Source organism: Anas acuta, chromosome 31 (assembly GCF_963932015.1).
Source record: "Anas acuta chromosome 31, bAnaAcu1.1, whole genome shotgun sequence".
NCBI lineage: Eukaryota > Metazoa > Chordata > Aves > Anseriformes > Anatidae > Anas > Anas acuta.
The window spans coordinates 25,075-38,408 of NC_089009.1; the positions used below are offsets into that span (position 1 = coordinate 25,075).

General features: G+C 61.9%; 3 protein-coding genes across 3 annotated transcripts; all 3 read right to left on the reverse strand.

Moving 5' to 3' along the window:
• Window positions 1-1,803: 1,803 nt before the first annotated feature.
• On the reverse strand, window positions 1,804-3,865 carry LOC137846356 (class II histocompatibility antigen, B-L beta chain-like). The gene is made up of 6 exons (XM_068664302.1): window positions 3,707-3,865; window positions 2,981-3,244; window positions 2,541-2,822; window positions 2,317-2,423; window positions 2,202-2,225; window positions 1,804-2,040 (listed from the first exon to the last, which is right to left on the reverse strand). Exons 1-6 carry the CDS (start codon window positions 3,795-3,797, stop codon window positions 2,032-2,034), a joined length of 777 nt encoding a protein of 258 aa, XP_068520403.1. The 5' UTR covers window positions 3,798-3,865; the 3' UTR covers window positions 1,804-2,031.
• Window positions 3,866-6,000: 2,135 nt separating this feature from the next.
• LOC137846348 (class II histocompatibility antigen, B-L beta chain-like) lies at window positions 6,001-8,598 on the reverse strand. Its single transcript, XM_068664293.1, has 6 exons — window positions 8,439-8,598; window positions 7,681-7,950; window positions 7,224-7,505; window positions 7,000-7,106; window positions 6,885-6,908; window positions 6,001-6,702 (listed from the first exon to the last, which is right to left on the reverse strand). The coding sequence occupies exons 1-6, from the start codon at window positions 8,527-8,529 to the stop codon at window positions 6,694-6,696; spliced, it is 783 nt and encodes a 260-aa protein (XP_068520394.1). The 5' UTR covers window positions 8,530-8,598; the 3' UTR covers window positions 6,001-6,693.
• Window positions 8,599-11,010: 2,412 nt separating this feature from the next.
• On the reverse strand, window positions 11,011-13,299 carry LOC137846354 (class II histocompatibility antigen, B-L beta chain-like). Its single transcript, XM_068664301.1, has 6 exons — window positions 13,145-13,299; window positions 12,387-12,653; window positions 11,930-12,211; window positions 11,708-11,814; window positions 11,593-11,616; window positions 11,011-11,431 (listed from the first exon to the last, which is right to left on the reverse strand). Exons 1-6 carry the CDS (start codon window positions 13,233-13,235, stop codon window positions 11,423-11,425), a joined length of 780 nt encoding a protein of 259 aa, XP_068520402.1. The 5' UTR covers window positions 13,236-13,299; the 3' UTR covers window positions 11,011-11,422.
• Window positions 13,300-13,334: the final 35 nt, after the last annotated feature.

Sequence of the window (13,334 nt, forward strand, 5' to 3'; positions counted from 1 at the left end):
GTCCTGAGCTACAAAGGTGTTGGAGGAGGAACCTCACGAACCGGGACGGAAGGGGGTTTGGACCCCCCAGGGGGCACCAAGAGCCACTGGTGTGGGTGTGGGGTCCCAGTGCCCCGGGACAGGAGAGGAGCAGCAAGGGACACGGGCACCCAGCCCACAGCACCGGTCACTTCCCTGTGGGAAACCTCAAGGAGGCCGAGCCCCGGGGGAACAGAATCATAGACTGATGGAATATCCCGAGTTGGAAGGGACCCAGGAGGATCATCGAGTCCAGCTTCCCCAGGGAGCCTGTTGCAGTGTGCGACCACCCTCTCGGTGAAGAATCTCTTCCTGATGGCCAGCCTGAACCTCCCCTGCCTCAGCTTGACACCATTCCCTCGGGTCCTATCACTGGTGATTAAGAGGAATAGATCAGCTCCTGCCCCTTCACACCCTGTTGTAAGGAAGTTGTGCACCACGATGAGGCCTCCCCTCATCCTCCTCTTCTCCCAGCTGAACAGGCACTGTTCCCTCACCCTTCAGGTGAAGAGGTATGAGGAGTCATACCTCTTCACCTCTAGGCCCTTCACTGTCTTTGTGAATGACTGCAAATGACACCAAGCTATGCGCATGTGTCCATCTGCTCGAGGGTAGGAAGGCTCTGCAGGAGGATCTGGATAGGCTGCACCGATGGGCTGAGGTCAACTGCATGAAGTTCAACAAGGCCAAGTGCCGGGTCCTGCACCTGGGGCGCAATAACCCCAAGCAGAGCTAGAGGCTGGGAGATGAGTGGTTGGAGAGCTGCCAGGCAGAGAAGGACCTGGGAGTGATGGTGGACAGTCGGCTGAATATGAGCCAGCAGTGTGCTCAGGTGGCCAAGAAGGCCAACGGCCTGGCTTGTATCAGAAGCAGTGTGACCAGCAGGGCTAGGGAGGTGATCGTCCCCCTGTACTCGGCTCTGGTGAGGCCGCACCTCGAGTACTGTGTTCAGTTTTGGGCCCCTCGCTACAAGAAGGACATGGAGGTGCTTGAGCGGGTCCAGAGAAGGGCGACGAAGCTGGTGAGGGGCCTGGAGAACAAGTCCTACGAGGAGCGGCTGAGGGAGCTGGGCTTGTTCAGCCTGGAGAAGAGGAGGCTCAGGGGCACCTTATTGCTCTCTACAGATACCTCAAAGGAGGCTGTAGCGAGGTGGGGGTTGGTCTGTTCTCCCACGTGCCTGGTGACAGGACGAGGGGGAACAGAGTAAAGTTGCACCAGTGCAGTTTTAGGTTAGATGTTAGGAAGAACTTCTTTTCTGAGAGGGTTGTGAGGCGTTGGAATGGACTGCCCAGGGAAGTGGTGGAGTCACCATCCCTGGAGGTCTTTAAAAGACATTTAGATGTAGAGCTTAGGGATATGGTTTAGTGGAGGACTTGTTAGTGTTAGGTCAGAGGTTGGACTCAATGATCTTGAGGTCTCTTCCGAACTAGATAACTCTGTGATTCTGTGATAACAGGGCTAAGAGCCTCGGGGCGAATAGGCCTCAACCAAATCCCGTGTGTGTGTGGGGTGGTGAATGGGGCATGAATGGGGCAGGGGCCCTCAGCAAGGCCTTTCCCAAGGCCTTCCCACCCTCAGCCGAGTCCACAGCTCCTCCAAGTTTGGTGTCGTCAGCAAATTTGCTCCAAACACCTTCTAGTCCTACATCCACATGGTTTATAAAGACATTGAAGAGCAGTGGCCGTAAAATGGAGTCTGAGGGGCCCCCATTATTGACCATCCGCCAGCCTGATGCGGCCCCATTTCCTACAACCCTTTGAGGCCTCAAACCCTTTGAGGTCTCAACCCAACCCAATATGTGTGTGCGTGGGGGAGTGAATGGGGCAGGAACGACACCAGCACCTGTCCCCAGAAACAGCTGGGCTGGGAACGGATCAAGGCAGGGGGCGACCCCGGGGAGCATCAGAGGGCTGTGGGGCTGCGGGACCGGGTATCGAGGGCAGGAGCCGGGCGAGCACAGGGCAGAGGCGGTGCTGGGCACGGAGGAGCCGAGGCACAGGAGCCGGAGCTGCTTCAGGAGCCCTGCGGGGAGAGAGCAGGGGGTGAGCAGCGGGTGGGGGGCAGCGCCCCAGCCCTGTGCCCCACGGACCCCCAGGGCCGCGCTGCCCTGGTGCTGGGAGGGGGGCAAGGGGAAGCAGCCTGCACGGGGAGGGTGCAGCAGGGCCGCGGGTGGGGGACGTTACCTGCAGCCGGGGGAGCGATGCGCCCTGCAACACAGCGAGACCAGGTCAGCGGCAGCGCGGGGGGAGAGCGCGGCCCCCCCAGCCCCGCACCACCCCCAGCGCCCCGGCCGCTCACCTTTCTGCGCATGTAGAGGAAGAGCCCCAGCGCCAGGAAGATGAGCCCCAGCACCAAGCCCCCGACGCCCGTCAGCATCTTGCCCCTGGCGGCATCCGCTGGGAGCACTGCGGGGACAGGAGCGGGGGCTCAGGCCCGGGGCCGTGCTCCCTCTCCCCTCCTGCAGCAGGGTGTGGGTTTGGGACCCCCGGGACGCCCCCAGGAGGCATTGGCCAAGGCCTTACTCCATTCGTAGGTGATGGGGCTTTTCAGGCTGGCGTGCTGCACGTGGCACTCGTAGGTGTCCCCGTGCTGTGGGGTGCTTTCCAGCATCACCAGCACCTGGTAGGTCCAGTCCCCGTTCTGGATCACGTCCGTGGACACCACGTGCTTCGTCTCCTCCTGGCCGTTCTTGAACCACTTCACCTGGATCTCGGCGGGGTAGAAGCCCGTCACGTAGCACGCCAGCCTGTCGGTCTGGGGCAGCGAGCTCGACTGCATGGGAGAGACCCTCACCTTGGGCTCAACTGCGGGGAGAGGGAGAGAGCTGGGCGCGGGCGGCGAGAGCCCAGCGCTCACCTGCACCGCTGCCCCCGGCACCAGGCGGGACGGGGATGGATGCGCTGCCCCCCCGGGATGTGCCTGGCCCCCAGGGTGCAGCAGCCCCGGGCTCGTGTCCACGCACCTCTCCTGTCCACGGTGAAAGAGGCCATAATGTAGTTGTGCCGGCAGGTGTCTACTGCAGCCCGTCTCTGCTCTTTTATTTCGGGCTGACTGTTCCAGTAGTCGGCATCAGACTTGCCCAGTTCCGTGTCAGCCACATAATGCCCCACGTCGCTGTCAAAGTGCAAGTCCTGCTGCCGGTTGTAGATGGCCCTGTGCAGGTATCTCACCCGCTCGGTGCCGTTGAGGTAGTGACACTCATGCACCGACATCTCCTGGAAGAACGCTGTATGGGCAGGGCAGGTTAGGGGGTCCCGCTCCCCCTTCCCAAGCCCCCAGCCCCCAGCAGACGCACTGGAGTCCCCTCCCCATCCCCATGCCCCTCCCAGCCACTGTGACACCGACGCCGTAACCCTGACCCCCTGGAGCCCCACCTACTGGGGATGGGAAGACGCCAAGGGGCTCCTGGGGAGGGTCCTGGGGGCAAGAGATGGGGGGAACACAGGGAAGGAGCCCAGAGGAGGGAGCCAGGATGCAACAGAGCCCCAGGGTGGGGGCAGCACCCCCGCAGCTCCCTGAGGCCCCCCCAAAGCCCTCTGCTCCCATGCTTCCAGGACAGAGGCTGAGGCAGTGGCTGTGGATGCCCACACCCCACGTGGCGGTGCCAGGGCTGAAGGTCCCCCCCATCCCACCTCCCCCCCAGCAGCCACACGTGGGATCCTGCCCCACGGCGTGGGGCTGAGCTCACCCTTGGTCTCCTCGCCTCCAGCCGGGCGGGCTCCCAGCACCACCAGTGCCACCAGCACGGGCCCAGCTCCCAGGATGCGGCCACTCCCCATGGCTGCTGGGCACAGGATGAGGGGTGCTGGGACCCCAGGCAAGGCAAGACTCCACCCAGTGCTGGCACTGGGCGTCCCAGTTACAACCAGTGAGCAGCGGGGCTGCGCAGCATCACCCGTCACCAGGCAGAACCTGACCCCAGAGGGCACCCTCTGACACTTGTCCCGAGCTACAAAGGTGTTGGAGGAGGAACCTCAAGAACCGGGAGGGAAGGGGGTTTGGACCCCCCAGGGGGCACCAAGAGCCACTGGTGTGGGTGTGGGGTCCCAGTGCCCCGGGACAGGAGAGGAGCAGCAAGGGACACGGGCACCCAGCCCACAGCACCGGTCACTTCCCTGTGGGAAACCTCAAGGAGGCCGAGCCCCGGGGGAACAGAATCATAGACTGATGGAATATCCCGAGTTGGAAGGGACCCAGGAGAATCATCGAGTCCAGCTCCTGGCACCACACAGGTCTACCCAAAATTCAGACCCTGTGACTGGGTGCCCAGTCCAAACACTTCTTGAACTCCGACAGGCTTGGTGCAGTGACTGCTTCCCCGGGGAGCCTCTTCCAGTGTGCGACCACCCTCTCAGTGAAGAACCTCTTCCTGATGGCCAGCCTGAACCTCCCCTGCCTCAGCTTGACACCATTCCCTCGGGTCCTATCACTGGTGATTAAGAGGAATAGATCAGCTCCTGCCCCATCACACCCCGTTGTGAGGAAGTTTTGTACCACGATGAGGCCTCCCCTCATCCTCCTCTTCTCCAGGTTGAACAGACCCAGTGCCCTCAGCCGCTCCTAATTCGTCTTCCCCTCTAGGCCCTTCACCGTCTTTGTGGCCCTTCTCTGGACACTCTCCAACAGATTTACATCCTTTTTGTACCGTGGTGCCCAGAACAGCACACAGTGCTTGAGGTGAGGCCGCAGTGGCCTTGCTCTTGTTAAACTGCATGCAGTTGGTGATCGCCCAGCTCTCCCATGTGTCCAGATCCCTCTGCAAGGTCTGCCCACCCTCAGCCGAGTCCACAACTCCTCCAAGTTTGGTGTCGTCTTCAAATTTGCTCCAAACACCTTCAAGTCCTACATCCACATGGTTTATAAAGACATTGAAGAGGACGGGCCCTAAAATGAAGCCTGAGTGGACTGAGGGGCCCCCAGTATTGACCATCCGCCAGCCTTAAGCGGCCCTGTTTCTCACGACCCTTTGAGACCTGCCCATAACTCAAGAAACCGACTGCTCGTGGCTTGAAGTGGTGTAGGCTTCGTTGGGTTAAAATCTGGCTGGATAGCCAGGCCCCAAGGGTTGTGGTAAATGGAGTCAAGTCCAGTTGGAGGCCGGTCACTAGTGGCACTCCCCAGGGCTCGGTGCTGGGGCCGGTCCTCTTTAATATCTTTATTGATGATCTGGATGAGGGCATCAAGTGCTCCCTCAGTAAGTTTGCAGATGACACCAAGCTATGCGCATGTCAATCTACTCGAGGGTAGGAAGGCTCTGCAGGAGGATCTGGATAGGTGCACCGATGGGCTGAGGTCAACTGCATGTAGTTCAACAAGGCCAAGTGCCGGGTCCTGCACCTGGGGCGCAATAACCCCAAGCAGAGCTACAGGCTGGGAGATGAGTGGTTGGAGAGCTGCCAGGCAGAGAAGGACCTGGGAGTGATGGTGGACAGTCGGCTGAATATGAGCCAGCAGTGTGCTCAGGTGGCCAAGAAGGCCAACGGCATCCTGCCTTGTATCAGAACCAGTGTGGCCAGCAGGGCTAGGGAGGTGATCGTCCCCCTGGACTCGTCTCTGGTGAGGCCGCACCTCGAGTACTGTGTTCAGTTTTGGGCCCCTCGCTACAAGAAGGACATGGAGGTGCTTGAGCGGGTCCAGAGAAGGGCGACGAAGCTGGTGAGGGGCCTGGAGAACAAGTCCTACGAGGAGTGGCTGAGGGAGCTGGGCTTGTTCAGCCTGGAGAAGAGGAGGCTCAGGGGCGACCTTATCGCTCTCTACAGATACCTTAAAGGAGGCTGTAGTGAGGTGGGGGATGGCCTGTTCTCCCACGTGCCTGGTGACAGGACGAGGGGGAATGGGCTAAAGTTGCATCAGGGCAGTTTTAGGTTGGATGTTAGGAAGAACTTCTTTTCTGAGAGGGTTGTGAGGCGTTGGAATGGGCTGCCCAGGGAAGTGGTGGAGTCACCATCCCTGGAGGTCTTTAAAAGAAGTTTAGATGTAGAGCTTAGGGATATGGTTTAGTGGAGGACTTGTTAGTGTTAGGTCAGAGGTTGGACTCAATGATCTTGAGGTCTCTTCTGACCAAGATAATTCTGTGACTCTGTGATAACAGGGCTAAGAGCCCTGGGGAGACTAGGGGGTCCGTGTGTGTGTGTGTGTGTGGGTGAATGGGGCATGAATGGGGCAGGGGCCCTCAGCAAGGCCTTTCCCAAGGCCTTCCCACCCTCAGCCGAGTCCACAGGCCTTCCAAGTTTGCTGTCGTCAGCAAATTTGCTCCAAACACCTTCTAGTCCTACATCCACATGGTTTATAAAAACATTGAAGAGGACTGGCCCTAAAATGGAGCCTTGTTGGACACCACTAGTGAGCATCCACCAGCCTGATTCGGCCCGATTTAATACAAGCCTCTGAGTCCTGCCCATAACAGGCCTCAAGGAGGCCAAGAGCCCCGGGGGCAATAGGTCTCAACCCAACCCAATATGTGTGTGCGTGGGGGAGTGAATGGGGCAGGAACGACACGGGCACGTGTCCCCAGAAACAGCCGGGCTGGGAACGGATCAAGGCAGGGGGCGACCCCGGGGAGCATCAGAGGGCTGTGGGGCTGCGGGACCGGGTATCGAGGGCAGGAGCCGGGTGAGCACGGGGCAGAGGCGGTGCTGGGCACGGAGGAGCCGAGGCGCAGGAGCCGGAGCTGCTTCAGGAGCCCTGCGGGGAGAGAGCAGGGGGTGAGCAGCGGGTGGGGGACAGCGCCCCAGCCCTGTGCCCCAACGGCCACCCAGGGCCACGCTGCTTGCGGCCCTGGGGCGCTGCCCTGGTGCTGGTAGGGGGGCAAGGGGAAGCAGCCCACACTGGGAGGGTGCAGCAGGGCCACGGGTGAGGGACGTTACCTGCAGCCGGGGGAGCGATGCGCCCTGCAACACAGCGAGACCAGGTCAGCGGCAGCGCGGGAGGAGAGCGCGGCCCCCCCAGCCCCACGCCACCCCCAGCGCCGCGGCCGCTAACCTTTCTGCGCACGTAGAGGAAGAGCCCCAGCGCCAGGAAGATGAGCCCCAGCACCAAGCCCCCGACGCCCGTCAGCATCTTGCCCCTGGCGGCATCCGCTGGGAGCACTGCGGGGACAGGAGCGGGGGCTCAGGCCCGGGGCCGTGCTCCCGCTCCCCTCCAGCAGCAGGCTGGGGGCTCGGGACCCCCGGGACGCCCCCGGGAGGCATTGGCCAGGGCCTTACTCCATTCGTAGGTGATGGGGCTTTTCAGGCTGGCGTGCTGCACGTGGCACTCGTAGGTGTCCCCGTGCTGCGGGGTGCTTTCCAGCATCACCAGCACCTGGTAGGTCCAGTCCCCGTTCTGGATCATGTCCGTGGACACCACGTGCTTCGTCTCCTCCTGGCCGTTCTTGAACCACTTCACCTGGATCTCGGCGGGGTAGAAGCCCGTCACGTAGCACGCCAGCCTGTCGGTCTGGGGCAGCGAGCTCGACTGCATGGGAGAGACCCTCACCTTGGGCTCAACTGCGGGGAGAGGGAGAGAGCTGGGCGCGGGCGGCGAGAGCCCAGCGCTCACCTGCACCGCTGCCCCCGGCACCAGGCGGGACGGGGATGGATGCGCTTCCCCCCTGGGATGTGCCTGGTCCTCAGGGTGCAGAGGACGCCCAGCCCCAGCAGCCCCGGGCTCGTGTCCACGCACCTCTCCTGTGCAGGATGTAAGTGTCCGACACCTCATAGTTGTGCCGGCAGAACCTGCCTACTGCAGCCCGCGCGTTCTCCAGTACTTCGGGCCGACTGTTCCAGTAGTCAGCTGTAGGCTTGCCCAGTTCCGTGTCAGCCACATAATGCCCCACATCGCTGTCAAAGTGCGTGTACTGCTGCCGGTTGTAGATGTACGTGTCCAGAAACCTCACCCGCTCGGTGCCATTGAGGTAGTGACACTCAGACACAGTCAAGTAGTGGAAGAACCCTGTATGGGCAGGGCAGGTTAGGGGGTCCCGCTCCCCCTTCCCAGGCCCCCAGCCCCCATCAGATGCCCTGGAGCCCCCTCCCCACCCTCCAGCCCCCTCCCCACTCCCCTCCCAGCCACTGTGACAGCAACGCTGTGACCCTGACCCCCTGGAGCCACACATGCAGGGGATGGGAAGAGTCCAAGGGGCTCCTGGGGAGGGTCCTGGGGGCAGAAGGGGACAGGAGATGGGGGGAGCACAGGGAAGGAGCCCAGAACAGGGAGTCAGGACGCAACAGAGCCCCAGGGTGGGGGCAGCACCCCCGCAGCTCCCTGAGGCCCCCCCAAAACCCTCTGCTCCCAGGCTTCCAGGGCAGAGGCCGAGGCAGTTGCTGTGGATGCCCACACCCCGTGTGGTGGTGCCAGGGCAAAGACCCCTGCCCCCCAACCCACCTCCCCCCCAGCAGCCACACGTGGGATCCTGCCCCACGGCGTGGGGCTGAGCTCACCCTTGGTCTCCTCGCCTCCAGCCGGGCGGGCTCCCAGCACCACCAGTGCCACCAGCACGGCCCCAGCTCCCAGGATGCGGCCGCTCCCCATGGCTGCTCAGCACAGGATGAGGGGTGCCGGGACCCCAGGCAAGGCAAGACTCCACCCAGTGCTGGCACTGGGCGTCCCAGTTACAACCAGTGAGCAGCGGGGCTGCGCAGCATCACCCGTCACCAGGCAGAACCTGACCCCAGAGGGCACCCTCTGACACTTGTCCCAAGCTACAAAGGTGTTGGAGGAGGAACCTCACGAACCGGGACGGAAGGGGGTTTGGACCCCCCAGGGGGCACCAAGAGCCACTGGTGTGGGTGTGGGGTCCCAGTGCCCCGGGCCAGGAGAGGAGCAGCAAGGGACACGGGCACCCAGCCCACAGCACCGGTCACTTCCCTGAGGGAAACCTCAAGGAGGCCGAGCCCCGGGGGAACAGAATCATAGACTGATGGAATATCCCGAGTTGGAAGGGACCCAGGAGGATCATCGAGTCCAGCTCCTGGCACCACAGAGGAGTACCCAAAAATTCAGACCCTGTGACTAAGCGCACAGTCGAAAGGTTTCTTAAATTTAGGCAGGCTTGGTGCAGTGACTGCTTCCTTGGGGAGCCTGTTCCAGTGTGTGACCACCCTCTCGGTGAAGAATCTCTTCCTGATGGCCAGCCTGAACCTCCCCTGCCTCAGCTTGACACCATTCCCTCAGGTCCTATCACTGGTGATTAAGAGGAATAGATCAGCTCCTGCCCCATCACTCCCCCTTGTGAGGAAGTTGTGCACCACGATGAGGTCCGCCCTCAGCCTCCTCTTCTCCAGGCTGAAGAGGCCCAGTGCCCTCAGCCGCTCCTCATACGTCGTCCCCTCTAGGCCCTTCACCGTCTTTGTGGCCCTTCTCTGGACACTCTCCAACAGATTTACATCCTTTTTGTACTGTGGTGCCCAGAACAGCACACAGTGCTCGCGGTGAGGCAGTACTGGCCCTTGTTCATGTTAAACTGCATGCAGTTGGTGATCGCCCAGCTCTCCCATCTGTCCAGATCCCTCCGCAAGGCCTGCCCACCCTCAGCCGAGTCCACAACTCCTCCAAGTTTGGTGTCGTCAGCAAATTTGCTCCAAACACCTTCTAGTCTTACATCCACATGGTTTATAAGAACATTGAAGAGCAGTGGCCCTAAAATGGAGCCTGAGGGGCCCCCAGTATTGACCATCCGCCAGCCTGAAGCGGCCCTGTTTCTCACGACTCTTTGAGACCTGCCCATAACTCAAGAAACTGGCTGCTCGTGGCTTGGACTGGCACACGCTTTGTTGGGTTAAAAACTGGCTGGATAGGCAGGCCCCAAGGGTTGTGGTGAATGGAGTCAAATCCAGTTGGAGGCTGGTCACTAGTGGCGCTCCCCAGGGCTCGGTACTGAGGCCGGTCCTCTTTAATATCTTTATTGATGATCTGGATGAGGGGATCGAGTGCACCCTCAGTAAGTTTGCAGACAACACCAAGCTATGCGCATGTGTCCATCTGCTCGAGGGTAGGAAAGCTCTGCAGGAGGATCTGGATAGGCTGCACCGATGGGCTGAGGTCAACTGCATGAAGTTCAACAAGGCCAAGTGCCGGGTCCTGCACCTGGGGCGCAATAACCCCAAGCAGAGCTACAGGCTGGGAGATGAGTGGTTGGAGAGCTGCCAGGCAGAGAAGGACCTGGGAGTGATGGTGGACAGTCGGCTGAATATGAGCCAACAGTGTGCTCAGGTGGCCAAGAAGGCCAACGGCATCCTGGTTTGTATCAGAAACAGTGTGGCCAGCAGGGCTAGGGAGGTGATCGTCCCCCTGGACTCGGCTCTGGTGAGGCCCCACCTCGAGTACTGTGTTCAGTTTTGGGCCCCTCGCTACAAGAAGGACATGGAGGTGCTTGAGCGGGTCCAGAGAAGGGCAACGAAGCTGGTGAGGGGCCTGGAGAAGAAGTCCTATGAGGAGTGGCTGAGGGAGCTGGGCTTGTTCAGCCTGGAGAAGAGGAGGCTCAGGGGCGACCTTATCGCTCTCTACAGATACCTCAAAGGAGGCTGTAGCGAGGTGGGGGTTGGTCTGTTCTCCCACGTGCCTGGTGACAGGACGAGGGGGAACAGAGTAAAGTTGCACCAGTGAAGTTTTAGGTTGGATGTTAGGAAGAACTTCTTTTCTGAGAGGGTTGTGAGGCATTGGAATGGACTGCCCAGGGAAGTGGTGGAGTCACCATCCCTGGAGGTCTTTAAAAGACGTTTAGATGTTGAACTTAGCGATACGGTTTAGTGGAGGACTTGTTAGTATTAGGTCAGAGGTTGGACTCAATGATCTTGAGGTCTCTTCCGACCTAGGTAATTCTGTGATTCTGTGATAACAGGGCTCAAGAGCCCCGCGGGGAACAGGGGCTCCGTGTGTGTGTGTGTGGGGGGGTGAATGGGGCATGAATGGGGCAGGAGCCCTCAGCAAGGCCTTTCCCAAGGCCTTTCCACCCTCAGCCGAGTCCACAGCTCTTCCAAGTTTGGTGTCGTCAGCAAATTTGCCCCAAACACCTTCTAGTCCTACATCCACATGGTTTATAAAGACATTGAAGAGGACTGGCCCTAAAATGGAGCCTGAGGGGACACCACTATTGACCATCCGCCAGCCTGATGCGGCCCCATTTCCTACAAACCTTTGAGGCCTGCCCGTAACAGGGCTCAAGGAGGCCAAGAGCCCCGGGGGCAATAGGTCTCAACCCAACCCTATATGTGTGTGCGTGGGGGAGTGAATGGGGCAGGAACGACACGGGCATCTGTCCCCAGAAACAGCCAGGCTGGGAACGGATCAAGGCAGGGGGCGACCCCGGGGAGCATCAGAGGGCTGTGGGGCTGCGGGACCGGGTATCGAGGGCAGGAGCCGGGCGAGCACAGGGCAGAGGCGGTGCTGGGCACGGAGGAGCCGAGGCGCAGGAGCCAGAGCTGCTTCAGGAGCCCTGCGGGGAGAGAGCAGGGGGTGAGCAGCGGGTGGGGGGCAGCGCCCCAGCCCTGTGCCCCACGGCCACACAGGACCGCGCTGCCCTGGTGGTGGTAGGGGGGCAAGGGGAAGCAGCCTGCACGGGGAGGGTGCAGCAGGGCCGCGGGTGGGGGACGTTACCTGCAGCCGGGGGAGCGATGCGCCCTGCAACACAGCGAGACCAGGTCAGCGGCAGCGCGGGGGGAGAGCGCGGCCCCCCCAGCCCCACGCCACCCCCAGCGCCGCGGCCGCTCACCTTTCTGCGCACGTAGAGGAAGAGCCCCAGCGCCAGGAAGATGAGCCCCAGCACCAAGCCCCCGACGCCCGTCAGCATCTTGCCCCTGGCGGCATCCGCTGGGAGCACTGTGGGGACAGGAGCGGGGGCTGAGGCCCGGGGCCGTGCTCCCGCTCCCCTCCTGCAGCAGGCTGGGGACTCGGGACCCCCGGGATGCCCCCAGGAGGCGGGGTGGGGCCTTACCCCATTTGTAGGTGATGGGGCTTTTCAGGCTGGCGTGCTGCACGTGGCACTCGTAGGTGTCCCCGTGCTGCGGGGTGCTTTCCAGCATCACCAGCACCTGGTAGGTCCAGTCCCCGTTCTGGATCACGTCCGTGGACACCACGTGCTTCGTCTCCTCCTGGCCGTTCTTGAACCACTTCACCTCAATCTCGGCGGGGTAGAAGCCCGTCACGTAGCACGCCAGCCTGTCGGTCTGGGGCAGCGAGCTTGACTGCATGGGAGAGACCCTCACCTTGGGCTCAACTGTGGGGAGAGGGAGAGAGCTGGGCGCGGGCGGCGAGAGCCCAGCGCTCACCTGCACTGCTGCCCCCGGCACCGGGCAGGACGGGGATGGCTGCGCTGCCCCCCCGGGATGTGCCTGGCCCCCAGGGTGCAGAGGACGCCCAGCCCCAGCAGCCCCGGGCTCGTGTCCACGCACCTCTCCTGTCCACGGTGAAAGAGGCCATAAAGTAGTTGTATCGGCAGAACGTGTCTACTGCAGCCCGTCTCTTCTCCAGTTCTTCAGGCTGACTGTTCCAGGTGTCTTCATCGAGCTTGCCCAGTTCCGTGTCAGCCACATAATGCCCCACGTCGCTGTCAAAGTGCACGTCCTGCTGCCGGTTGTAGATGTCCCTGTACAGGTATCTCACCCGCTCGGTGCCGTTGAGGTAGTGACACTCATTCACCACCATCTCCTGGAAGAACCCTGTATGGGCAGGGCAGGTTAGGGGGTCCCGCTCCCCCTTCCCAGGCCCTCAGCCCCCAGCAGACACCCTGGAGCATCCTCCCCACCCTCCAGCCCCCTCCCTATCCCCACTCCCCTCCCAGCCACCGTGACACCGATGCCATGACCCTGACCCTTGGAGCCACATGTGCTGTAAGCAGGAAGAGTCTGAGGGGCTCCTGGGGAGGGTCCTGGGGCCAGGAGGGGACAGGAGATGGGGGGAGCTCAAGGAAGGAGCACAAGGGAGGGAGCCAGGACACAACAGAGCCCAAGGGTGGGGGCAGCACCCCCGCAGCTCCCTGAGCCCACCCAAAGCCCTCTGCTCCCAGGCTTCCAGGGCAGAGGCCAAGGCAGTCGCTGCAGATGCCCACACCCTGCATGGTGGTGCCAGGGCTGAGGACCCCGCCCCCATCCCACCTCCCCCCCAGCAGCCACACGTGGGATCCTGCCCCACGGCGTGGGGCTGAGCTCACCCTTGGTCTCCTCGCCTCCAGCCGGGCGGGCTCCCAGCACCACCAGTGCCACCAGCACGGCCCCAGCTCCCAGAATGCGGCCGCTCCCCATGGCTGCTGGGCACAGGATGAGGGGTGCCGGGACCCCAGGCAAGGCAAGACTCCACCCAGTGCTGGCACTGGGCCTCCCAGTTACAACCAGTGAGCAGCA

Excerpts from the sequence above, each read along its gene's own strand:
- LOC137846356 (XM_068664302.1), bottom strand. The coding sequence starts at position 3,797 with ATGGGGAGTGGCCGCATCCTGGGAGCTGGGCCCGTGCTGGTGGCACTG. Across the intron at positions 2,823-2,980 it reads TTTCACCGTGGACAGGAGAG|TTGAGCCCAAGGTGAGGGTC; the intron begins GTGCGTGGACAC and ends CTCTCCCCGCAG. Across the intron at positions 2,226-2,316 it reads TCCTCTACATGCGCAGAAAG|GGCGCATCGCTCCCCCGGCT; the intron begins GTGAGCGGCCGG and ends GCTGTGTTGCAG.
- LOC137846348 (XM_068664293.1), bottom strand. The coding sequence starts at position 8,529 with ATGGGGAGCGGCCGCATCCTGGGAGCTGGGGCCGTGCTGGTGGCACTG. Across the intron at positions 7,951-8,438 it reads TGGAGGCGAGGAGACCAAGG|GGTTCTTCCACTACTTGACT; the intron begins GTGAGCTCAGCC and ends CTGCCCATACAG. Across the intron at positions 7,107-7,223 it reads CCCCATCACCTACGAATGGA|TGCTCCCAGCGGATGCCGCC; the intron begins GTAAGGCCCTGG and ends CTGTCCCCGCAG.
- LOC137846354 (XM_068664301.1), bottom strand. The coding sequence starts at position 13,235 with ATGGGGAGCGGCCGCATTCTGGGAGCTGGGGCCGTGCTGGTGGCACTG. Across the intron at positions 12,654-13,144 it reads TGGAGGCGAGGAGACCAAGG|GGTTCTTCCAGGAGATGGTG; the intron begins GTGAGCTCAGCC and ends CTGCCCATACAG. Across the intron at positions 11,815-11,929 it reads CCCCATCACCTACAAATGGG|TGCTCCCAGCGGATGCCGCC; the intron begins GTAAGGCCCCAC and ends CTGTCCCCACAG.